Source organism: Equus caballus, chromosome 1 (genome assembly GCF_041296265.1).
Source record: "Equus caballus isolate H_3958 breed thoroughbred chromosome 1, TB-T2T, whole genome shotgun sequence".
NCBI lineage: Eukaryota > Metazoa > Chordata > Mammalia > Perissodactyla > Equidae > Equus > Equus caballus.
The window spans coordinates 58,154,062-58,180,062 of record NC_091684.1 but is presented as its reverse complement, the minus strand read 5'-3'; the positions used below and the strand labels follow the sequence as shown (position 1 = coordinate 58,180,062).

Genomic DNA, 26,001 nt, shown 5'->3' with positions numbered 1-26,001 from the left:
TTTTGATGATGACCACAATGACATGGATTCATGAGAGTTAGATTTAACTGAATGCTCTGACATACGCAGTAGCATTACTTACACGCTTGATCTTAGACCAAAGTCCTAGAAGCGATGCTGCAGTCACCACAGCCCTTTCTCTCCTGCTAATAGCTTTTCTGAATGAAATTCTGTGGGACAATACTTTAAACATAGGGCACATTTACAGAACCAGCACTAAGAAAAAGCTGAGAAAGGATAAAGGCCCAGTAAGGATACGACAGCAGGCAACCAGAGAGATCTGAGAAGGAACTCTGATAAGCAAAGAATTACCAAAATTTCAGAGAGGTTTGTGAATCAGAAACACAAATGAAAGTAATTTCTATTGCTGAGCTATCTTACTCAGGATTAACAGCAAATCTGGCTAGGAAACATGGCTTAAAAGTGTTTTAGCATTAAAAACTCTTAAGGACTAAAGGAATAAATAGGTCAATTAAGAGTCCACCAACATGACTCTGAAAACAACTAAGAAGCTCAGATCTGTCCCTGTGTAATATTCCAGGAGAAGGACATCATAAAGACCGGGAACTGAGCAGAGATATTTCCGATATAGAAAAATTATTGCAGAGTTACTTCTAAAGAACAACTGAAATGCGTCACATGCTTTTATCAAAGCCCACATTTAACAGTCAGCTTCCTCAGACAAATTCTCATAGCTACCAGATTACCACTGTTTAAAGATAAAGTTATATCTACAAGATAAAATCTGCAATGTAAGGTAACATCTCACTAAAATGAATTGAGATAACTTGCCTATATCAAAAAAGAATTGGTCTTAGGTAACACATAATTTTAGGGGCTAGCAACAAGACAAGGATAAAACTCAGTATTTTAAGATTCAAAAGGATTAATGCAACAAAAAGCTACAAAATTTTACTCCACTAGCAAATTGGGCTGCATTTTTCTGTCCAATTTACATCATAAAATACAAGCTACCTGTTTTTAAAAGGCAACCTTGTCAAGGTACTATTGCTTCTATTTTTATGCACCCTATCAGTAACTTTGTTAGACAACTACTTCAAGAAGCTTACCTTATTGATGTAAAATTGTGACAAGGTAGCAGCATTAATAGCCCACTCCATGGGATGGTAGGCATTGTGTTCAAGCTGGCGTTTTAGGGTACTGTGGCAATAATGAGCAGCCTTCTCAAACATTTCCATATGCTGGTAGACTTGAGCCAGGTAATAGAGATTATGAGTGTAAACCTTCTCAAATCTATGAAGAAAAAAATTAATATTTGCATAATGGTTTATAATTTATAAGGACTGTCATATATATTTATCTTGATCCTCTCACCAACCCTTTCAGTTGGGTACGGTCATTCTATCTATTTGACAGATAAGGAAACTGAGCCTCAGATTTGAACAGGTATCAGATTTGAACACATAGCTAGCATGTAGCAACTGGAGGTTTTAATCCATGTCAGAATCCACATTCTACAACCTTTATGAGCATTTGAAAGAGAAAACATTTGTGCTTTTTTGAACAATCATCTTATCTACACTATGTGGAAATACCTGTGAAGGCTGGTTTCTAGACCTACTCACCTTTTTGATCTCTCTTGTTCAGTAAGTTTCTCTTCTTCAGGAAGAAAATGCTCAGTAGGATCAAGAGGAGGACTCCCAATCTAAAATTAAAGAAAAACAACACTAAAATTTTGCTGTGAACACCAAGCGCCCTCCTCTGGAGGAACTGGAGAAATCACACTTTTTTTTTTTTTTTTTTTATTAATGTTATGATAGATTACAACCTTGTGAGATTTCAGTTGTACATTTTTGTTAGTCATGTTGGGGGTACACCACTTCCCCCTTTATGCCCTCCCCCCACCCCCCCTTTTCCCTGGTAACCACCGATCAGATCTCCTTGTCAATATACTAACTTCCACCTATGAGTGGAGTCATACAGAGTTCATCTTTCTCTGACTGGCTTATTTCGCTTAACATAATACTCTCGAGGTCCATCCACGTTGCTGTGAATGGGCCAATTTTGTCTTTTTTTATGGCTGAGTAGTATTCCATTGTGTATATATATACCACGTCTTCTTTATCCAATCATCAGTTTCTGGGCATGTAGGTTGGTTCCACATCTTGGCTATTGTAAATAATGCTGCGATGAACATAGGGGTGCAAGGGACTCTTGGGATTTCTGATTTCAGGTTCTTAGGATAGATACCTAGTAATGGGATGGCTGGGTCATAGGGTATTTCAATTTTTAACTTTTTGAGAAATCTCCATACTGTTTTCCATAGTGGCTGCACCAGTTTGCATTTCCACCAACAGTGTATGAGGGTTCCTTTTTCTCCACCACCTCTCCAACATTTGTCGCTCTTGGTTTTGGATGTTTTTGCCAATCTAACGGGTGTAAGGTGATATCTTAGTATAGTTTTGATTTGCATTTCCCTGATGATTAGCGATGATGAACATCTTTTCATGTGTCTATTGGCCATATTCATATCTTCTTTTGAGAAATGTCTGTTCATGTCCTCTGCCCATTTTTTGATCGGGTTGTTTGTTTTTTTGTTGTTGAGCCGTGTGAGTTCTTTGTATATTATGGAGATTAACCCTTTGTCGGATAAGTGGCTTGTAAATATTTTTTCGCAATTAGTGGGCTGTTTTCTTGTTTCAATCCTGTTTTCCCTTGCCTTGAAGAAGCTCTTTAGTCTGATGAAGTCCCATTTGTTTATTCTTTCTATTGTTTCCCTCAACTGGGGAGTTATAGTGTCTGAAAAGATTCTTTTAAAACTGATGTCAAAGAGTGTACTGCCTATATTCTCTTCCAGAAGACATTGTTTCAGGCCTAATCTTTAGGTCTTTGATCCATTTTGAGTTTATTTTGGTGTGTGGTGAAAAAGAATGGTCAATTTTCAATCTTTTACATGTGGCTGTCCAGTTTTCCCAGCACCATTTGTTAAAGAGACTTTCTTTTCTCCATTGTAGGCCCTCTGCTCCTTTGTCGAAGATTAGCTGTCCATAGATGTGTGGTTTTATCTCTGGGCTTTCAACTCTGTTCCATTGATCTGTGAACCTGTCTTTGTACCAGTACCATGCTGTTTTGATTACTGTAGCTTTGTAGTATGTTTTGAAATCGGGGATTGTGATTCCGCCGGCTTTGTTTTTCTTGCTCAGGATTGCTTTAGCAATTCGCGGTCTTTTGTTGCCCCATATGAATTTTAAGATTCTTTGTTCAATTTCTGTGAAGAATGTTCTTGGGATTCTGATTGGGATAGCATTGAATCTGTAGATTGCTTTAGGTAGTATGGACATTTTAACTATGTTTATTCTTCCAATCCATGTGCATGGAATGTCTTTCCATCTCTTTATGTCGTCATCAATTTCTTTCAAGAAAGTCTTGTAGTTTTCATTGTATAGATCCTTCACTTCCTTGGTTAAGTTTATCCCAAGGTATTTTATTCTTTTCGTTCTGATTGTGAATGGGATTGAGTTCTTGAGTTCTTTTTCTGTTAGCTCATTGTTAGTGTATAGAAATGCTACTGATTTATGTATGCTGATTTTATACCCTGCTACTTTGCTGTAGTTGTTGATTATTTCTAATAGTTTTTCTATGGATTCTTTGGGGTTTTCTATATATAAGATCATGTCGTCTGCAAACAGCGAGAGTTTTACTTCTTCGTTACCTATTTGGATTCCTTTTATTTCTTTTTCCTGCCGAATTGCTCTGGCCAACACCTCCAGTACTATGTTGAATAGGAGTGGTGAAAGTGGGCACCCTTGTCTTGTTCCTGTCCTCAGAGGGGTGGCTTTCAATTTTTGTCCATTGAGTATGATGTTGGCTGTGGGTCTGTCATATATAGCCTTTATTATGTTGAGGTACTTTCCTTCTATACCCATTTTATTGAGGGTTTTTATCATAAATGGGTGTTGGATCTTGTCGAATGCTTTCTCAGCATCTATTGAGATGATCATGTGGTTTTTGTTTTTCATTTTGTTGATGTAGTGTATCACATTGATTGACTTGCGGATGTTGAACCATCCCTGTGTCCCTGGTATAAATCCCACTTGATCATGGTGTATAATCTTTTTGATGTATTGCTGTATTCGGTTTGCCAAAATTTTGTTGAGGATTTTTGCATCTATGTTCATCAGTGATATCGGCCTGTAGTTCTCCTTCTTTGTGTTGTCCTTGTCAGGTCTGGGGATCAGAGTGATGTTGGCTTCACAGAATGTGTTAGGGAGTACTCCATCTTTCTCAATTTTCTGGAACAGTTTGAGAAGAATAGGTATTAAGTCTTCTTTGAATGTTTGGTAGAATTCTCCAGAGAAGCCGTCTGGTCCTGGACTCTTATTTTTGGGGAGGTTTTTAATTACCGTTTCTATTTCCTTACTTGTGATTGGCCTATTCAGATTCTCCATTTCTTCCTGATTCAGTTTGGGGAGATTGTAGGAGCCTAGGAATTTGTCCATTTCTTCCAGGTTGTTCAATTTGTTGGCATATAGTTTTTCATAGTATTCTCTTATGATCCCTTGTATTTCATTGGTATCTGTTGTGATTTCTCCTCTCTCATTCCTAATTTTATTTATTTGCGATTTCTCTCTTCTTTTCTTGGTGAGTCTGGCTAAAGGTTTGTCGATTTTGTTAATTTTTTCGAAGAACCAACTCTTTGTTTCATTGATCCTTTCTATTGTCTTTTTTGTTTCAATATCATTTATTTCTGCTCTTATTTTTATTATTTCCCTCCTTCTACTGACTCTGGGCTTTGTTTGTTCTTCTTTTTCTAGTTCTGTTAGGTGTCGTTTGAGGTTGCTTATGTGAACTTTTTCTTGTTTAGTAAGGTGAGCCTGTATTGCGATGAATTTCCCTCTTAGGACTGCTTTTGCTGCATCCCAAATGATTTGGTATGTCATGTTCTCATTTTCATTTGTCTCCAGATAATATTTGATTTCTTCTTTAATTTCTTCAATGATCCATTGTTTGTTCAGAAGCGTGTTGTTTAGTCTCCACATTTTTGCACCCTTCTCTGCTTTTTTCTTGTAGTTGATTTCTAGTTTCATAGCGTTATGATCAGAAAAGATGCTTGATATTATTTCAACTCTCTTGTATTTACTGATGTTTGCTTTGTTTCCCAAAATATGGTCAATCCTTGAGAATGTTCCATGTGCACTTGAGAAAAATGTGTAACCTGCTGTTTTTGGATGAAGTGTTCTATATATATTTATTAAGTCCATCTGGTCTAATTTTTTATTTAATTCTATTATTTCCTTGTTGATTTTCTGTCTGGATGTTCTGTCCATTGGTGTTAATGGTGTGTTGAGGTCCCCTACTATTATTGTATTGTTGTTGATGTCTTCTTTTAGTTCTATTAAGAGTTGCTTTACAAATTTTGGTGCTCCTGTGTTGGGTGCGTATATATTTATAAGTGTTATGTCTTCTTGGTGGAGAGTCCCTTTTATCATTATATACTGTCCCTCTTTGTCTTTCTTTATCTGTTTTGCTTTGAAGTCTACCTTGTCTGATATTAGTATAGCGACACCTGCTTTCTTTTGTTCATTATTAGCTTGGAGTATTGTTCTCCATCCCTTCACTCTGAGTCTGTGTTTGTCTTTGGGGCTGAGGTGTGTTTCCTGGAGGCAGCATATTGTTGGGTCTTGTTCTTTGATCCATCCTGCCACTCTGTGTCTTTTGATTGGGGAGTTCAATCCATTTACATTTAGAGTGATTATTGAGATGTGGGGGCCTACCACTACCATTTTATGTCTTGTTTTCCGGTTTTCTTCAATTTCCTTTGTTTCTCGTCCCATGGTTTAATCTGTTTTGATGAAGAGCTGCTACTCTCTGTTGTTGTTCTTCTACTTATCTCCTCTGCTCTTGGTTTTGTAGCCCCTTTCCTTTTTTTGATTTTTCAGGAATGAGGGTTTTCCTGAGGATTTCCTGAAGAGGAGGTTTTGTGGCAATGAACTCCCTTAACTTTTGTTTATCTGGGAAAGTTTTTATTTCTCCATCGTATTTGAAGGATATTTTCGCTGGGTAGAGAATCCTCAGCTGTAGGTTTTGGTCCTTCAGATTTTTGAATATATCATTCCACTCTCTTCTAGCCTGTAAAGTTTCTGCTGAGAAATCTGCTGATAGCCTGATGGGGGTTCCTTTGTAGGTTAGTTTCTTTTGCCTGGCTGTCCTTAGTATTTTCTCCTTGTCGTTGACTTTTGCTAGCTTCAGTACTATATGCCGTGGGGTTGGTCTTCTTGCATTGATAAAGTTTGGAGATCTATTGGATTCTGTCACCTGAAGATCCATCTCTCTCACCAGATTTGGGAAGTTCTCAGCCACTATTTCTTTGAATAGGCTTTCTGCCCCTTTCTCCTTCTCTTCTCTCTCTGGTATACCTATAATCCTTACGTTGCATCTCCTAATTGTGTCTGATAATTCTCGGAGAGTTTCTTCATTTCTTTTTAGTCTTACTTCTCTCTCCTCCTCTGCCTGCAGCATTTCTATATTGCCATCTTCCAAATTGCTAATTCTTTCCTCCATATTATCGGCCCTACTGTTCAGTGCATCTAGATTTTTCTTAATCTCCTCTATTGTGTTCTTCATTTCCAGTATTTCTGTTTGGTTCTTCTTTATTGTATCAAACTCTTTTGTGACATAGCTCCTGAACTCGTTGAGTTGTCTATCTGAATTCTCTCTTAATTCATTGAGTATTTTAATGATGGCTGTTTTGAAGTCATCATAATTTAGGTTATATATCTCATTTTCTTTGGGACTGTTTTCTGTGTATTTGTTATTTTCCTTCTGTTCTGGAGATTTAATGTATTTTTTCACATTGCTTGATGTTGTTGATTTGTGCCTCCGCATAGAGATAGAGTTTAGTTGCTCCTTTCACTTGTTTCTGCTGCTGTGGTGGGGGAGCAGCTGTTTATACTGCACCAACCAGGAACTCTATCCGCAGTTGCTAACCAGGCCTGGGCCCCTCCTTGTAGTCACAGTGGTCCTTTGGATTCCCTCTTCTGTCATGGGGGCCGTCACGGGGGGGCTTCAGACTGATGGTGCCTACTGTTGCAGCCCACCTAGACGTGCTCCCTCCTTGGGGTCTGCAACGGTGTTATGGGCTTTTCCAGTGGCCAGGGGTAGGATCACTTATATTTGCCGCTCCGTCACTGTTGGCACCCACAAAATCTCACTTGTCCACTATGGGTCGCAGCAGAGCTATTGGCATCTTCTACAGTCTGTGGTTAGCTCACCTAGCTATGCTACTTTTGTCCCAGGGTCTTCCAGCCTTGTGGCTGCCGGTTGGGTGCTCTCTACTAGTGCTGTGCAGAGGCTTTCGCTGAGGCTGCTGTGAGCCTGTAGGATTTCCCCCTAGGCTACGGAGCTGGGTCGCTGGAACTCCACCCAGCCCCAGTCCTGTTCCCCAGGAACTCGGGGAGCCCTTTGCCCTGTCTGGAGGATAGCCAGAGATCCCGATTTCAGTGGTAGCTGGTCAGTCAGCTGCTGCCCTGCCTGATATTCTCCTCTCCGGGACCCTCCCGGTATTGTGGATGCTGGGCGTAGCCCCTCTGCTAATAGCAGACAGAGAGTTTTGTCTGCTGCCCAGGCAGAACTCTGGAGCTTCCCCTCCGGGCTGCAGGGCTGGCCTCTGGAGCTCCACCCAGCCCCAGTCCTTGGAGAAATCACATTTTAAAAGCCCAATATACTACTTTTTTTTACCAGTTCATTTTCATGTTACCCAGGAATTTTCTTAACCACAAAATCTAAGAGTCAAACAAATAAAAAAAGATTGCCTACAAGCTCACAATTGACAAAATTTCAACTGCTGTTGCAGGTGAATTCAAGCATGCTTAAAAGAAATCCACCAACTTGCTTTTAGAGATGTGTAATTTTAAGTATTGTAAGTCTTAATTTTGTCTAGTTAAAAAAAAAAAGCTCTTTTAAAAACTTACATAAGCATGACGAATAGGAAAAATGTATACATCCTTCTTCTAAACTGACCACTAATGAAAATCAAAGTTTTTAATATTTATTCTAATATTTTCTCAAGGGAACAAGAAGAGTATATAGATTATCTTCTTTCAATACAGGGACACTAAAACCAGTGATTCCATTGTTTATTGCCCTGGGCAAGTCACCCAATCTCTTGTGCTTCTGTTTCCTCATCTATATAATAAGGATAATAACAGTACCTATACCTCATAAGGTTGTTATGAGGATTCAATGAATATAGGTGTAAATCACTTATAATCCCATCTTAAGTCTTCCAAAGGAAGAGAACTACTTGAGTGACATCAGCATCATAGTGGAGTGAGTTTTCCTGTAATCTTTCCCCTCCAATATACAACGAAAAGAACGTTTATACTCCAACAGAGGACATCAAAATACAACACAAAAATGCTGGAGAGACCCATGCAGCCAGATAATGGAGGGCGGAGAGGCTGGAGCCCCCCTTGAAGGAGGTAGAACAGGGTAAGAGAGAACTTCACTCCTTCCTCTAAAGACTGCAATCAGGGACTGCGGGCAGCCTCCAAGAGGAAAGGAACAGGGGAGAGGACATTCATTCGTGGGAACATCAAGGACTCCCAAGGGCCCTTGCAGCCTAGAGGGAAGCCCTCTACTGGGGCAAAAGCTTTCACAGAGGGTGACTTTATCAAGCCAACACCTCAGGACAGCAGACAGAGAGAGCAGAGGGAGAAAACCCTGAGAGGACGCAGGAGAAAGCGCCCCTCCTCCCACCTGTTCAGCCCAGCTCCAGCCCCTGGGATTTCGGCTGAAGACAGCTCAGAATACACGGCTCTTGACCCCCACCCAGTGGCAATAGATGGTAACTGCAACCAAATAACAACAGGATGTGAGAAAGCAGAGCCACTCCCTCTAGCAATATCAAACATTATATTAGATCTCCAGACCAGAGGGAAAATGACATGTACCCAGAAATCAGTCCTGAAGATGCAGAAATATGTAATCTAAGTGACAAAGAATTCAAAACAGCTATCATCAAAAAACGAGGTAAAAGAGAATGTAGAGAAATAATTCAATGAGTTCAGGAGCTACTTCACAAAAGAGACTGAAAGTATAAAGAAGAATCAATCAGAAATATTAGAGATCAGGGGGCCAGCCCCATGGCCAAGTGGTTAAGTTCGTGCACTCTGCTTCGGCGGCCCGGGCTTTCACTAGTTCGAATCTTGGGCACAGATGTGGCACCACTCATCAGGCCATGCTGAGGCGGCATCCCACATGCCACAACTAGAAGGACCCACAACTAAAAATGCACAACTATGTACCAGGGGGCTTTGGGGAGAAAAAGGAAAAATAAAATCTTAAAAAAAAAAAAAAGAAATATTAGAGATGAAAGACACAATGGAAGAAATAAAACAAAAGATGGATTCCCTGAACACTCAAGTGGACACCATAGAGGAATGTAACAGCATCATCGAAGATAGACATGTTGAAATGCTCCAGACAGAGGAGGAGAGAGAACTAAGATGAAAAAGAACTGAAGAAGGTCTCCAAGAAATAGCCTACTTAATTAGAAAATGCAACATAAGAATTATAGGTATTCAAGAAGGAGAATGGAGTAGAAAGCTTGTTCAAAGAAATAATACCAGAGAACTTCCCAAACCTAGGAAAGGAAATCCACGTGGAAGAGACTGCCAGATCTCCTAAATATGTCACTGTAAAAAGACCTACTGCAAGGCATATAGTAGTGAAACTGGCAAAACTGAATGACAAAGAAAGAATATTAAGGGCAGCAAGGCAGAATAAATAACCCACAAAGGAGTCCCATCAGGCTTTCAGCAGATTTCTCTGCAGAAACCTTACAGGCTAGGAAAGGCTGGAATGACATATTCAAATATTTGAGGCACAAAAACTTTCAGCCAAGAATACTCTATCCAGCAAAAATATCCTTCAGATGTGATGGAGAAATAAAACTTTTCCTAAACAAACATAAGCTAAGGGAGTTTGTACCCACAAGGCCCCTCCTACAGAAATCCTCAAGAAGGCCCTCATACCTGAAAAAAAAAAAGGGGGGGGGATAAAGGGGTTACAAAGCACAGAGTAAGGTGGTAAATAGGCAGACAGAATCAGAACAGGTTAGCAAATACTCAAGCATAGTATTAAAGACAAAAGGAAGGAAAATACCAAAAACAAAGATAATCTTGTCATTTTAACCAGAAACTCATAACAGAAGATGCAATAAGATGTGAGAAAAACAACTTAGGAGGGGAGGAAGAAAGGGACTGAATCGGTTTAGTCTAAGGAAAGTAGAGGCCATCAGAAAAGGGACTATATCATCCATGAGATTTTGAATACAAACCTCAGGATAAGAACTAAACAAAAAAGCAGAACAGACTCACAAATAATAAATAAGGAGAAAACAAAGAAACACAACATAAAACTACATAACTCGATTGGCAGACCAAAATACACAGGACAAGAGACTTGGGAAGTGCAGGAGAACTGGAAAATGAGTGATAAAATGGCAGCATTAAGCTCTCATATATTGATAATCACCCTAAACGTAAATGGATTGAATTCTCCAATAAAAAGATACAGAGTGGAGAGGTGGATTAAAGAACAAGACCCAACAATATGCTGCCTCCAGGAAACACATCTCAGCTCCAATGACAAACACAGGCTCAGAGTGAAGGGATGGAAGATGATACTCCAAGCTAATGGCAAACAAAAGAAAGCAGATGTCACAATACTTATGTCAGACAAAGTAGACTTCAAGATAAGACAGGTAAAGGGAGACAAAGGGGGCAGTATATAACGATCAAAGGGACACTCCACCAAGAAGATATAACACTTATAAATATCTATGCACCCAACACAGGAGCACCAAAGTACATAAAGCAACTATTGACAAACCTAAAAGAAGACATGAATAATAACACAATAATAGTACGGGACCTCAACACTCCATTCACATCAATGGATAGATCATCCAGACAGAAAATCAACAAGGAAACAGTGGAATTAAATGAAAAGCTAAACCAGTTGGACTCAATAGATACATATAGAACACTCCATCCAAAAACAGCAGAATACACATTCTTCTCAAGAGCGCATGAAATATTCTCAAGAATAGACCATATGTTGGGAAACAGGGCAAGCCTCAATAAATTTAAGAAGATGGAAATAATAACAAGCATCTTTTCTGATCACAACGCTATGAAGCTAGAAATTAATTACAAGAAAAAAGCTGAAAAAAGGACAAAGATGTGGAGACTAAACAACATGCTATTGAACCACCAATGGACCATTGAAGAAATTAAAGGAAAAATCAAAAAATATCTGAAGACAAATGAAAATGAAAACATACCACACCAACTCATATAGGATGAAGCAAAAGCCATATTAAGAGGGAAATTCATCACAATACAGGCTCATCCTAACAAACAAGAAAAAGCCCAAATAAGCAATCTCAAACTACTCCTAATTGAAGGAGAAAATGAAGAACAAACAAAGCCCAAAGTCAGCAGAAGGAGAGAAATAATAAAAATCAGAGCAGAAATAAATGCTATTGAAACAAAAAAGGCAATAGAAAGCATCAATGAAACAAAGAGCTGGTCTTTGAGAAGATAAACAAAATTGACAAACCTCTAGCCAGACTTACAAAGAAAAAAGAGAGAAAGCTCAGATAAGTAAAATTAGAAATGAAAGGAGAAATAACAATGGGATACCAGAGAAATACAATGGATTATAAGAGAATACTATGAAAAGCTATATGCCAACAAAATGGACAATCTAGAGGAAATGGATAAATTCTTAGACTCTTACAACCTCCCAAAGCTGAACCAAGAAGAAATAGAGAATCTGAATAGACCAATCACAAGGAAAGAGATTGAAACAGTAATCAAAAGCATCCCAAAGAATAAAAGCCCAGAACCAGACAGCTTCCATGGGGAATTGTACCAAACTTTCAGAGATTTAGTACCTATCCTTCTCAAGCTATTCCAAAATATTATGGAAGATGGAACACTTCCTAACACATTCTACAAGGCCAACATCACTCTGATATCAAAGCCTGACAAGGACAACACAAAAAAGGAAAACTACAGGCCAATATTGCTGATGAAGATAGATGCAAAAATCCTCAACAAAATGTTGGCAACCCGAATACAGCAATACATCAAAAAGATCATACATCATGATTAAGTGGGATTTATATCAGGGACAGAGGGATGGTTCAACATCCACAAATCAAAGCCATAGGGATCAAAACAGCATGGTATGATACAAAAACAGACACACAGATCAACGGAACAGAACTGAAAGCCCAGAAATAAAACCGCACATCTATGGACAGAGGAACTAGATGATATAACTAATAAAAACTAACATTTTAGTTTTAGAAGATGTAACTAATAAAAACTAGTATTTATTGACTGCTTAAGTAGGATACATTTTATACTCACAAAAATTCTATGAAGGGGGTACTGTTACTGCCATTTATAGGTAAGGAATTTGAGATTTGGTGAGGTTAACATACACTACGCGACAGAATCAGGATTTAAACATGGTTTGTCTGACCCCAAACTCTTGTTCTTTCTACTCTACCATCCTGGCTTCCAAGGTAATAATAGTTAAATATTTGTTGTATTTGTCGTATTAAGTGATTCTTTTTTCCCATAAAATTGCTCAAATATAGAATAAGAAAGAAAATGTAGTCTCTTCTTTCCATCCTCATTCATTCCCTTGTTCTGAATACCATCTCTATGCTGATGACTCAAAAATTATCTCCCCAGTCTGTCCCTCTCTAATTCCAGACCTGTCTGTCCAACTGCTCATCTGACATTCACACTGTTTATGGAGTAGGTATCTTTAAAATTACTGTCCAACATCGAGCTTCTGATACCCTTCCCTTCCACACCTCCCTCCTGTAAACACCAGCTTCTTTCTTCTAGTTGCTGAGGCCTAAAACCTTGAAGATTCCTTCTCACACTCTATCTAATCTATCAGCAGATCCTGTTGGGTTCACCTTTAAATTATATCTAGAATCAGACCATTGCTATTACCTGATCCAAACCGCCATCGTCTCTTGCCAAGATTATTGCTGCAGTCTCCTAACTGGTCTTCCTACTCTCATGCCCTCTTCAGTCTGTTCTCAACTCTGCTCAAAGGCAAATCAAATCACAACACTCCTCTCCTCAGAATCCTCTAATCACCTTCCCATCTCACTCAGAGTAGACTCCAAGACCTTATGAAGACCTGTAAGTGCATTATCTGACCCTAAAGAATGCGTCAGAAAACTATCAGAAATAATTAACAACTACAGTAACGTTGCAGGGTACAGAATCAACTTACAAAAATCAGCTGCATTTCTGTACTCTAATAAACTTACAGAAAGAGAACTCAAGAATACAATTCCATTTACAATCGCAACTACAAGAATAAAGTACCTAAGAATAAACTCAACCAAGGAGGTGAAGTATTTATACAATGAAAACTATAAGACATTATTGAAAGAAACAGATAATGACATAAGGAGATGGAGAGAGATTCCACGCACATGGACTGGAAGAATAAACATAGTTAAAATGTCCATACTACCCAAAGCAATCTACAGATTCAGTGCAATCCCAATCAGAATCCCAATGACATTCTTCACGGAAATAGAGCAAAGAATCCTAAAATTCACATGGGGCAACCAAAAACCCTGAACTACTAAAGCAATACTGAGAAAAAAGAACAAAGCTGGAGGCATCACAATCCCTGACTTCAAAATGTACTACAAATCAATCAATGAGATACACCACATTAACAAAATGAGGAATAAAAACCACATGATCATCTCAATAGATGCACAGAGAGCATTTGACAAGATCCAACAGCCATTTATGATAAAAACTCTTAAAACGAGGATAGAAGGAAATTATCTCAACATAATAAAGGCCATATATGTCAATCCCATAGCCAACATCATATTCAATGGGGAAAAACTGAATGCCACCCCTCTGAGAACAGGAACAAGACAAGGATGCCCACTATCATCACTCTTATTCAACATAGACGTCCAAAGACTGAACTCTGGGTACTCCAGTGTTCAGAGGTTGAGGAAATAAGGAGGAAGCATCAAAGACTGAGAAAAACGAAAAACAGACAAGTGGAAGCTAAGTAAAAGAAGTGTTTCAAGGAAGAGAGACTAATCAACTATGCCAAATGCTACTGATAGGTCAAATAAGATGAGAACTAAGAATTTACCACTGAATTTAGCAACATATAAATCACTGGTGAACTTCATAAAGACATTGATTCCTAACTCTGCATTTGAGAAATCACAAAACATATGGTTATTTAAAGGAGTGCTACACATAGCCTCAAAACAAAATTAACTGAAATCCATTTCAATTTTAGAAGACTGCCAATCTTTTTTTTTTAATAGACTATTGTTTTTGAGAAGTTTTAGGTTCACAACAAAACTGAGCAGAAGGTACAGAGTTTTCCTATATACCTCCTTGCCCCCAAATATGTAGGGCCTCCTCCAGACTGCCAACTTTTAGTAGGTAAAATTTATTAAGGAAATGGATGGCAACAGTGGTTTTTCACCTTTGTAGGGCTGTGACCCACTAAAGTAAAAGTTTTCACTCTGGGTTCCCTAGGGCCCCGGAAGTTCTACGTACCTCTCTTGTCTACCCCAGTGGGGAGGGAGGAAGGTATCTGTAGTGGATTGGGCTCAGGGTCCTTCTAACCTGCTTAACCAGAGCAGCTCAATCAGTTTTAAGTTACTGCGCTTCAGAAGTTTCACAGGTGTAAAAAAAAAAAATCATTGAAAAAAGCACTGCCCTGAAGCAGTGGTTCCCAAAGTGCAGCACCCAGACCACGAGCATCAGCAGCACCTGGCACCTTGTTAAGAATGCCAATTCTCAGGCCCCAACCCAGGCTTACTGAATCAGAGTCGGGGAGCAAGCACTCTGCTTTAATAAGCAAGCCCTCCAGCTGATTCTCATGCATGCTGAAATCTGAGAACCACTGGCTCAAAGAGTTCAGATATTTTGCTTAAGTACTTATTTGTTTTCCTTTATGCCCTACTATTCTCAGTGGAAATCAAAACAGAATTTAGATTATAAATGAAAATAGGCAAATATCAGTATTTTAGAATAACTTTATAATAATATTTTCTATACAATTATATTTGGAATAAGGTTGCCATTAGACCCTATCCAAGGATTATTTTTAAGAACCCTAAAGTCTTCAACATAAAATAATTTCAGCTACTCTAGGTGACCACCTAGACAGCTCTATAGAGAGGCCTGAGTATACCGAAGAGTCGTATACTAACATTACGAATGAAGAATTCTTAACATCAATTCTTCACCAGCTTCAACCAAACCTTAAAATTTATCTGACATGCAACATACCTCCTTCATATACTGCTTATATAGTGCTTCTGATGATTCTAGGTAAGCTTGTGCAGTTTCAATTTCTTCTCTTTCAGACCACAAGATACCCAGGTTATTCTGGAAAACAAAGCAAAGAGAAATAAATAACAACATAAATCTCCCAATTAAAGTAACTTGCATATTTCAGTCAATATTTATCTATCTAATAGTACTGGAGTCTGATTAACAATGAATTACTCATAGTAATATTGTCCTCATGTAGCGGTAGGCAGCCGCTAAGATGGATCCGCAATGACCCTTGCCCCCTGGTTTTCGTGCCCTTGTACACCCTCTGCCCCTTAAGTATGGGCTGGATTTAGTGACTTGCTTCTAACAAACAGAATATGGCAAATGGGACAGAAAGTTTCTTCCAAGGTTAGGTTACAGAACACTGGGGTTCCATTTTGGATGCTCCCTCTTGCTTATTTGCTCTGAGGGAAGCCAATTGCCATGTTGTGAGACACCCTACAGACAGACTCACGTGGCAAGGAACTGAGGCTCTCAGAACAGCCTGTAAGGAACTGAATCCTGCCAACAACCATGTGAGTGAGCTTGGAATCAGATCCTCCCTGAGTGAAGCCTTCAAGTGTAGCCCCAGCAGGCCAACAATCTAATGAGAGTCAGACGCAACCAGCTAAGCCATGCCTAGATTCCTGATATAATAAAAGTCTGTTGTTTCAAGCCACTGAATTTGCGGGTAAAATGTTACATAGCAATAGATAACTAATATACATAGAGACAAAGATGAGTCAGAAAATACAATGCTTTCAAAATGTCTACAATCTCCCCCAGAGACCTCTTAAAAAATGAAGCATTCTCAGCAGTTACTGTTTGGTTCAAGCCTGAAGAAAGGGAGATGAGCTCACAAATTCCGATAATTCAAATTATATGGTACGATAAATCTGAAGATGCTATATGCTCTTCCTTATCAGTTAAGTCAGATTCTTGTTTACTATTTTGAACAATAAAACATTTGTTTATATTTTCCAGAGTTCTTAAAATTATATAGCTTTATAATGATATCTAGTCAATCAAAAATCCTTCATTTGTAGTATCTTTTCTTGTATTGATCACTTCCTTTAGATTTCCACAGCACCAACTTCTTTCTACTGCCATGAAGGTGCTAAGAAGAAGTTGATTAGATTTGAGGTTATATCCTAAATAACATTTTTAAAACTAAGCCACTTTGTGTCCTTCCACATGACTCTTGTCAGCTCTGTACAGGGCAAGGAGGCCCATTTAGGTGGTCAGAACTCAAGACTGGACGCCTAGCTGCCCTTTAGACAATGGGGATAGACTGCCTCCCATCCCTTGGGATAGTCCTTCAGGCACAAGAGTACTTCTAAGGCTGGGTTTCTACCATCTTTTGCTTACTTCCCTAGGAAAGGGAACAGAATAAGGAAACAGTTTTCAATGCACGTTCTTAAATTGGGGCTCATGAACCCACAAGATATCCACGAAGAGAATTCAGAGTCTTTGAATGTGGATGGGGAAAATATCACAAACTTATTTTTACTATGTCCTACTAAAATTTAGCGCTTCTTCCAATTATGAATTCAGGAAACAAAATGCAACAGTATTACAGTACCTTGGATTTTGTGACCCATAGAAGTGAAAAGATTTTCATATTACAATTTTCAGATCTCTCAAAATATCATTTATATTCACTTGATACTTTAAAATTACGGAAGTTATTAGATACATCATTAGGTATTATTATTTAATATGTTAATAAAGAAGCACATATATTACTATATCACACATTTGTTTTAAAAAATATTTCAATAACTTCTATATAAGGATGGCCAATAGACACATGAAAAGATGCTCATCATCACTGATCATCAGGGAAATGCAAATCAAAACTACACTAAGATATCACCTTACACCTGTTAGAATGACAAAAATATCCAAAACCAAGAGTGACAAATGTTGGAGAGGTTGTGGAGAAAAAGGAACCCTCATACTGTTGGTGGGAATGCAAACTGGTGCAGCCACTATGGAAAACAGTATGGAGATTTCTCAAAAAGTTAAAAATAGAAATACCTTATGACCCAGCCATCCCACTACTGGGTATCTACCCTAAGAACCTGAAATCAGCAATTCCAAAAGTCCCATGCACCCCTATGTTCATCGAAGCATTATTTACAATAGCCAAGACGTGGAACCAACCTAAGCGCCCAGCAACTGATGACTGGATAAAGAAGATATGGTATATATATACAATGGAATACTACTCAGCCATAAAAAAGGACAAAATCGTCCCATTCACAACAACATGGATGGACCTTGAGGGTATTATGTTAAGTGAAATAAGTCAGACAGAGAAAGATGAACTCTGTATGACTCCACTCACAGGTGGAAGTTAACATATAGACAAAGAGAATTGATCGGTGGTCACCAGGGGAAAGGGGGAGTGGGGGCAGGGCACAAAGGGTGAAGTGGTGCACCTACAACATGACTAACAATAATGTACAACTGAAGTTTCACAAGGTTGTAAACTATCATAATCTTAATTAAAAAAACAAACACACATGAAAAAATATTTCAATAACTTCTATATTATTGGTTTCTTTTGTAATTCTTTACATTCTATTTTATACATTTAAAATCATTATTGTTTTATGAAACACAGGCTTCACTAGACTGCAAAAGGGGCACATGACAAAAAATATTTAGAAACCCTCAGTTCCAAGGTAACTTGATCATTCTCCTGGAACAGAGACTGCTGGTCTCCTGGCTTCACATAATATACCTATTCTATATGTATATGTTTAAGCGACTTGCTCAGTCCTCAGTGTCTAGGACTGTAGGTCATAGTGACAATGTACTGAGATTCGTTAGTTCTCTCCTCTATACTACTTATGAGGTCCTTTGCAGGACCCTGGGGAAGTCAAATATAAAATAAAAACAGCTAAAAAAGTACTACTGGTGAATTCCACAAACATGTAAGGAAGAAACAATACCAAATCTACACAAATTCTTCCAGAAAAGTGAAGAGGAAAGGTCACTTCCCATCTCATACTAAACCAAAGGCCTAACAAGAAAACTACAGATTGATACCCTTCATGTGCATACAAAAAATGTTAACAAAATTTTAGCAAATTGACTCCACCAATATATAGAAAGTCTAATACTTTACCCAAGTTTTACTTAGGAAAAACTCTAAGTGGAGTTTATCACACGAAGGAAACTTTGGTTTAACATTGAAAAATCAATCAATGTAATTCACCATATTAACAGACTAAAAAAGAAACAAACATGATCATCTCAGACACAGCGATGAAACAACGATGCTGAGTGAAAGAAGTCAGAACAAAAGAAGAGTATGTACACTGTATGATTCCATAATGAAAATTTAGAAAACGTAGAGGAGGAGGACAAGGAGAAGGGAGAGAGAGAATAAAGGAGGGAGGGAAGGATCACAAAGGAGCACAATGAAACTTTCAGTGGTGATGGTTATGTTCATTACTTTGACTGCAGCGATTGTTTCATGGGTATATACCTATGTCAAAATTCATCAAATTGTATACTTAAGATATGTGGGTTTATTGTATGTCAATGGTACCTCAATAAAGCTATCAACACACACAAAAGGTACTCCTTATACATATATATCCTGGCAGTGGGGAGAATAATCTAATTTTTCAGGGAATTTTACTACAGTGAATTAGTTAAATATCACTCAAAATGATAATGCAAGTGTATACTGCCGATAGCAAAAATTAGAAGAAAACCAGAGGAAAATCTCCCTAGGGCCCCCAGAACCTGGTGAAGACAGAAGCGGACAGTCTCTTTTGATAATCTAACGTGGGTCCACATCCTGTATATCTATAGTGTCCCAGGAAGGAGACACCAGATTGAGTCAAAGCAGTCGGAACACTATAATCCCCCATGAACTGACACTTTCAAACTTTTTCCTACACATAGACACACACACACATGTATAGGTAGTCTTTCACGCAAATGAAATCATTCTACATAATTCCAAACATGCCATATGGTCTTCCCTCTCCCTCTTAATATTGATAATTTTGGTTAACAGATATAAATGATTATTTTTAATAGCTGCATACTGTTCTTCTCTATGGATGTACCAGAACATATTTAACCATATATCTACTGACTGATATTTATTCTTTTTTTTAAATTAACAATGCTGTGATGAACATCCATGTTAACATACCTTTGCATACCTGTCCCAATATTATTTTAGAATATTGATGTGGAACTTATAAGTCAAAGTCTTGACTCAAGAGTTTTTTTGTTTTTCCGTTCTTTTTTTGCTAAGATTCGCCCTGAGCTAACATCTGTTGCCAATCTTCTTTTTTTTTTGCTTGAGGAAGATTAGCCCTAAGCTAACATCTGTACCAATCTTCCTCTATTTTGTACGTGGATCGCTGCCAGTGAGCAGCAAGGCTGACAAGAGGTGTAGGTCCACGCCCAGGTTTTGAACTGAGAATCTGGGCTGCCAAAGCAGAGTGTACCAAACTTAACCATTATGCCACTGGGCCAGCCCATTGACTCGAGAGTTTTGACAACTACTCATCTCCAGAAAAGTTCTATGAATTTCTATTTCCACTAGCAATAATGCTAATGGATAGTATCCATTTCCTCAATCTCTTCAACAACGAGTATAATAAATATCTTTAATAATTTCTGCCAATCTGTTACAATTTTTCTATTTCATTCTTTTAGTTTGCTTATCATTAGTGAGGTCAAATCTCTCATCATGTATAGCAAATATTAAATGTAATAAAATGCTATAGTGTGGTAATGGAATAAACAGATCAACTGAATAGAATTTGGAAACAGTCTAGCACAAACCGAATCTAATTAAATTACTATTGCTTAACTGTTTTAGTACCTGGCAGGCTAGTTTTAGTGCATTACTTTTCTTTTTTTTTCATAGCTAATGCTTATTATTGCTTATTATTAGTAGTAGTACTGTTTTTAAAGACAGATCTGTGTTCATTGGCTTTATGACGCTGTGACTTTTGTCTAAACACACAGACTAATTAAACAAGGTTCAGAGGTGAGGTGAACATATAGTCTTGTTCCACAAAACATCCATGCACTTTCAGTGTCTTTCTGCACAGATGAGGTAAGGCTGCGGTTGGCATGTCATGCCTAACCTGGGCTTCAGATTTGGAACCAGTTCATCTGGAGAATGCAAGTGAAACAGCTGAAGCAATGCTGTAAAAAACAGGAACATTTCCACTGAGCCAGCTGTTCTCCAGGACCATCTCTTCTTCCTAAGCAAAAAGGAAGCAAAGCTTCCTTCTCGGCAAAAAGTCCACTGCTGTCCAGAAATTGCTCAGGATAGAATACTTCTGGGTCTCTCCAGTACTCTTCATTGAAGTGTACAGAATAAAGATTTGTAATAACTGCTTTGCCTTTAGGAATGGAATCACCACATACAACTACATCTACAGAGGCTCCATGGAAAATCGCTAATGGCGCTATATTACAGAATCTTAAAACTTCACACAAAACTGCCTCAGTATAAGGCATTTTGCATGTGTCATCCCAAGATGGCTTCCCACTGGGTCCCATAATTAAATCAAGCTCCTTCTGAACCCGTCCTTGAATGTTAGGATAAAGGGCCATGAAAAGAACTGCCCACCATAGCACATTGGTTATAGTTTTGGTTCCAGCAATGATGAGTTCATCCACAGAGAAAATTAGCTTTTCTTTGGAGAAAGCAGACGATGGGTCATTTTTACCTTGATCCATCTCATCTAAATAAGCACCAACAAAATGCTGAGGCAACTGAGGCTTTTTGTCACCAGGAACTTTTTCAATAAGCCTGGGGAGAAAAATCGTAGGCCACAGCTGCATTTCTAAGCAGCTGTTGATGTTTTCCAAAAGGTAAGATGCCAATCCATGGAAAGGCTGAGGCACTGGCAGCCAGCTCCACATTTTCACCAAATAACTCGATCGTGCTGAAAATCAGTGTCTTCATAAGCAAACTGTTTTCCAAAAATGATCAGATCAGTTATGTTTGAAACAGCATTTGTTATTAATTGTTTAAAGTCAAGAGGAAAGGTCTACCTTTGCATATTTCAATACCATCAATGAAAACTTTGGTTTCTTCTAAGATTTTAGACTCAAAGATTTTGCCAGATCCAAAATAGCAAAAGCTGTTTACAGCTAATCTTCTGTGATCAATCCATCCTCAGCCATATCTGGAATCGAGTAAGCCTCCCATTTTTGTCATCATCATGAACAAAGGAAGACATGGTCTGTCCACAAAAATGTCACTTAGATGGACGGGCTACTCCTTTACTGCCTCACAGCCATTGTGAACCACAGTCACTATGCCTCCAAGACCTAAAGTGAAGATCACTTCCTCTACTGCCACTCCGATCCAGGCCACCTTCATGTCTCCCGTATGTTAGCACAACAGCCTCCTGTCTCTCTAAAGATGATTCTCCACACGGCACACTCCTGCTTCCTGGCCTTTGTGCTTGTTCTCTTGGCCTGGAACGTCCTTCCCCTAGAATTCCTACAGCTTTCTCCTTTATTTCCTTTAAGGCTTTGCTCAGATGCCTTCTTTGCAGTGAGGCCTGCTCTGATTAACCTATTTAAAATTTCACCCCCTAGCATTTTCCATCTCCCTGATTTAGTTTATGTCATCCTCCGTACTCTAACATATTATATAATTTAACATTATATAATTTACTTATTGTGTTTATGTTGTGTGTCTTGCCTGCCACTAGAATGTAAGCTACACGAGGGCAGAGATTTTTATCTCTGCTTTGTTTACTGCTATATCTTTGCACCCAGGACAGTACATAGTATATGAAGACAACTGACAAATATATGCTGAATTAATGAATAGTGGTGGAGGCACACATTTAACCATATTATTACAACACCATGGGCTAAGTGCTAATAACAGAGGAATGCGAAGAGTGCTGTTGATGAAAACTGGTAAATAACTGCCACACACTTTTCAACCTTTGCTTGGGCTGTTTTCTCTCTGGAATGCCTCCCTCGAGTGCCATGCTGTATAGCAAATCATACCAAGTCTTTAGGGACCATCCTCCACAGAGCCTTTGTTGGTGCACTCTTTTTCTCTCTCTCCTTTGAACCACCAAAGCACATGCTTAGAAGCAACCATGACAGTTATTTAATAATACCTTCAACAAGAAACATTCATGTTCTCGTCTTCTGCTTGCCTGCTAAATTAGACACTCCTCAGAATCAGTGATTTCACCTCTTTGGTCTTTGAATCCTCCATAGACTCTCAGTGCTGTGCTTACAGGTCTCAATAAATGCTTATTACACAAATAAATTAATATGTTGTCAACTCTACTTGCTTAAAGGAATTATCTTATTGTCTTTACATTTACCTGAAAATAATCTGTAAAAACCACTTGCATTAGTTTTGCTAGCTAGAGAATGCTTCTCAAAATTTGGACTAAGATTAAAGTCACTGCAGAAGCTTACACATTCAGAGTGAATCTCCAAGGAAAGGGTAATTCTCAATGTGGTACATTTCTATTTAAGATTGCCTCTAAAATGAATGTGTAAGACCTGAGGACTGGTTGTCTTCCTTTCAGGAATTATAAAGAAGGCCAGCCCAGAGGTGTGGTGGTTAAGTTCGTGTGTTCCACTTCAGCAGCCTAGGGTTCTTAGGTTAGGATCCCAGGCGCAGACCTACACACTGCTCATTCAGGCCATGCTCTGCCAGCATCCCTTATACAAAATAGAGGAAGACTGGCACAGACGTTAGCTCAGGACAATTTTCCTCAAGCAAAAAGAGGAAGACTGGCAACAGATGTTACCTCAGGGCCAATCTTCCTCACCAAAAAGAAAAAGAAATAAGTTGAAGCTAATGTTTAAAACAAAAAAGAATTATAAAGAATTGAATTCACAGACTTCATAAAAGTAGGTGTCACTTGAAGTGACTGTCATTTCTCATAAGCAATTTTCAAGTCTAAATTATTTTCTGTGAGCACACACCTCCGAATCCTTCCAGAAGTACAGGAAATAACCGTCTCCTCCCACTTCCAAAAAGGTATAGTATTTTAACAACTTACACTAACTTTGACATTGTCAGAATTGGGAAATAATTCTAAGACAATGGGAGACCTTTAGCAGTGTTTCACAACTAAGATCAAATCCTGCCATAGCTAATAGTTAATATCTTAGGTGGTTTTCAACTTAAGCCTAAGGCAGAGACAGGCAAACAATGTCTACTCTTCAATGCACACATCCTTTTCACTTTCGCTCCTCTCTCTTTTTCCTCTGTCCCTTATGCACCTAACAGCACAGATTAGCCCTCTTCGATTTTACCACCTCCAGTAAGGGCCCTCTTTGTAAAGGACCATGGTCACCTCAAATAGTTGTACCAGCAATAAGACTGGTTAATCGAGCCAAATTCTCAAATACATTGAACCAGATCTGTGTATCCCAAGATGAGTCTTCCAGCACATTTATGATTTAACTTGTAATCTGTTATGATAGGAGACTCAGACCACCTGCTTCCCGAAAAGAATGTTCATTGCAAATGTAGCCTTCCTTTCGGTTCAAATATTTACATACGAAAAACAATTTCCTATTCTGCAAGACACCATTTCACATAATTGGTTTAAAAATACTTCTAAATTTGCAGGCCTAATAAATTGTTCCGTAATTAATAACCAAGAACATTAGAGTAGCACCTAACTGCCTTCAGTTATTTTTGTCCTCACATGAGAAAAAATTAAAATTCAGAGAAGTGAAGGTCAAGTTTTATCTGAAGAAAGAGGACTTAACCTCTAGTCTCATGCTTTCACATCTCATGATTTCTCTAGAATATTATGACGCTTTGTACCAACATACCAAAGATCAAATATATTCAATGGAAATCATAGAAATACAGTCCATTCCTAGAGAACTGGAGGGTGGAAAGTAAAATCTAAGAACTATATATATTTGCTTTACCTAAATCCAGTTTCCCTTTAACAATGTAACGCACTAGAGAGCTGCAAAAGCCTAGAATAATTCTTGTAAAAACTGGTTTAAATAGGATTTAAGCCCCTACCTGAAATAACACAACTGCCAAACAGCCCTTCTGCACTTTTCCTTCAAAGCACTCACCACAATGTGCAGTTGATAATTACATTAATTTTCTCTCTCAGAAGAGTGACTCCCTAAAATCCTTCACGTCTTCATCCCCAGCACTCGGCAGAGCCCTTGCTGAGCACACATGGATCCAAAACGAAACAGGTGAGCTCAGGCAGTGTCAGAGCTCCGGAAACCTCTGCCTCCTTCTGAGGTCAGGACACCTTTCCAAACACAAGCTTGTCTTCTGGCCTTTTCCTCTGCCAGTCAGCAGCAATGTGACTGTCTGCAAATTGGTCAGCATTTCTGTGCTGCAGTTTCCTCCTCAGTAAAATGGGGAAGACCTCTTTTCATATTTTTATATTCACTTTTCTTTATTCTTTCAGATAAACATATTCATTTTGTCAAGTTCCAAGAAAAAAGCCTATTGTGATTTCAGCAAGAACTGCATCATACCTATAAATGAATATCGGAATAATACTATTATGCTTAATCTTGCCACCCAGGAACATGGTATATTGCCTTAGAAAATTACCAGTTCTATAACCCCTAATACTGCTTTTGTGAATGCACTTTCTAAAAACATTTTTAACAAGTTATTGCTTGTATACAAGAATACTACTGATACTATATATCTACCTTATATTCTCTGCTTTACTTAACTGATAATTCCAACAGTTTTTTAGTTGATGACTTTAGGTATTTTAGGTATACAAGGATCACATGTGCAAACGATATTTATTTTTATAAATTACTTTATTTTTCCAAAATTAGTAACTCTTATTTGCTTTCTATATTATTGCAATGGCCAGAACTTCTAATTGAGGTTTTGTTCCTGATTTTAGCAAAGATACTTCTAATACTTCACCCTTCAGAAAAGGCTGTTTGAAATACTACATTTCACTGAACGTAAGATGTCACAATTTGTTAAGATACACAATTATTTTATGTCAACAAAACACTGCCAAGTAAATTATGACACAAAATCTATTAGCTTGAAGATGCATCCTGATTTGAGGTATTAAAATAGAATGGAGATTCTATATTACATTAAGGAAGGTTTCGAATTCTATTTGTGAAATATTGGAGTAATTGTTTAAATGTTTATTAAGATCTTAGGCAGCCATACGGTTAAAGAAAATTGAGGTTTTGTTTGAATTCAACATCTTATGAATTTCATTACATCATCCATCCACTCAACAAATATTAAGAATGGCCTACTATGTGCCAGGTACTAAGGTTATAAATAGCGAGCAAAAAGACATAAAGTTCCTGTTATTATATAACTTTTATTTATTGGGTCATGACAATAGAATATGACCTATACAATTTCCTTCTTAATTTTGAGGTTTTCCTTTGAGCCCTACTTAGCATATGATCAATTTTGGTAAATGTTCCCTGGATCACATACATTAGGATCTGCAACTACTGTTTAAGGGTTTGTGGGCTTAAGCAAAGAAGCTGGCACATACAAGGAGTTCATACATATTTATATTTTGAAGTGTTATGTTCCCGACGAGAATGTTAGATTTATTAATGAACCAAGTACCATATAACTGGGAAACTAAGTATCATAAGA

General features: G+C 38.2%; 1 protein-coding gene and 1 pseudogene across 1 annotated transcript in view; both read right to left on the bottom strand.

The window, feature by feature from the left end:
• Window positions 1-26,001, bottom strand: part of KIFBP (kinesin family binding protein) — a 38,803-nt gene that overhangs the window by 11,672 nt on the left and 1,130 nt on the right. The window contains exons 2-4 of the mRNA XM_001503642.7: window positions 15,348-15,446; window positions 1,587-1,666; window positions 1,071-1,254 (exon numbers count right to left, since the gene is read on the bottom strand). Coding sequence (XP_001503692.2) covers window positions 1,071-1,254; window positions 1,587-1,666; window positions 15,348-15,446 — 363 coding nt within the window. The remainder of the gene's footprint in view (window positions 1-1,070; window positions 1,255-1,586; window positions 1,667-15,347; window positions 15,447-26,001) is intronic.
• On the bottom strand, window positions 20,449-21,609 carry LOC138918845 (vitamin D 25-hydroxylase pseudogene; annotated as a pseudogene).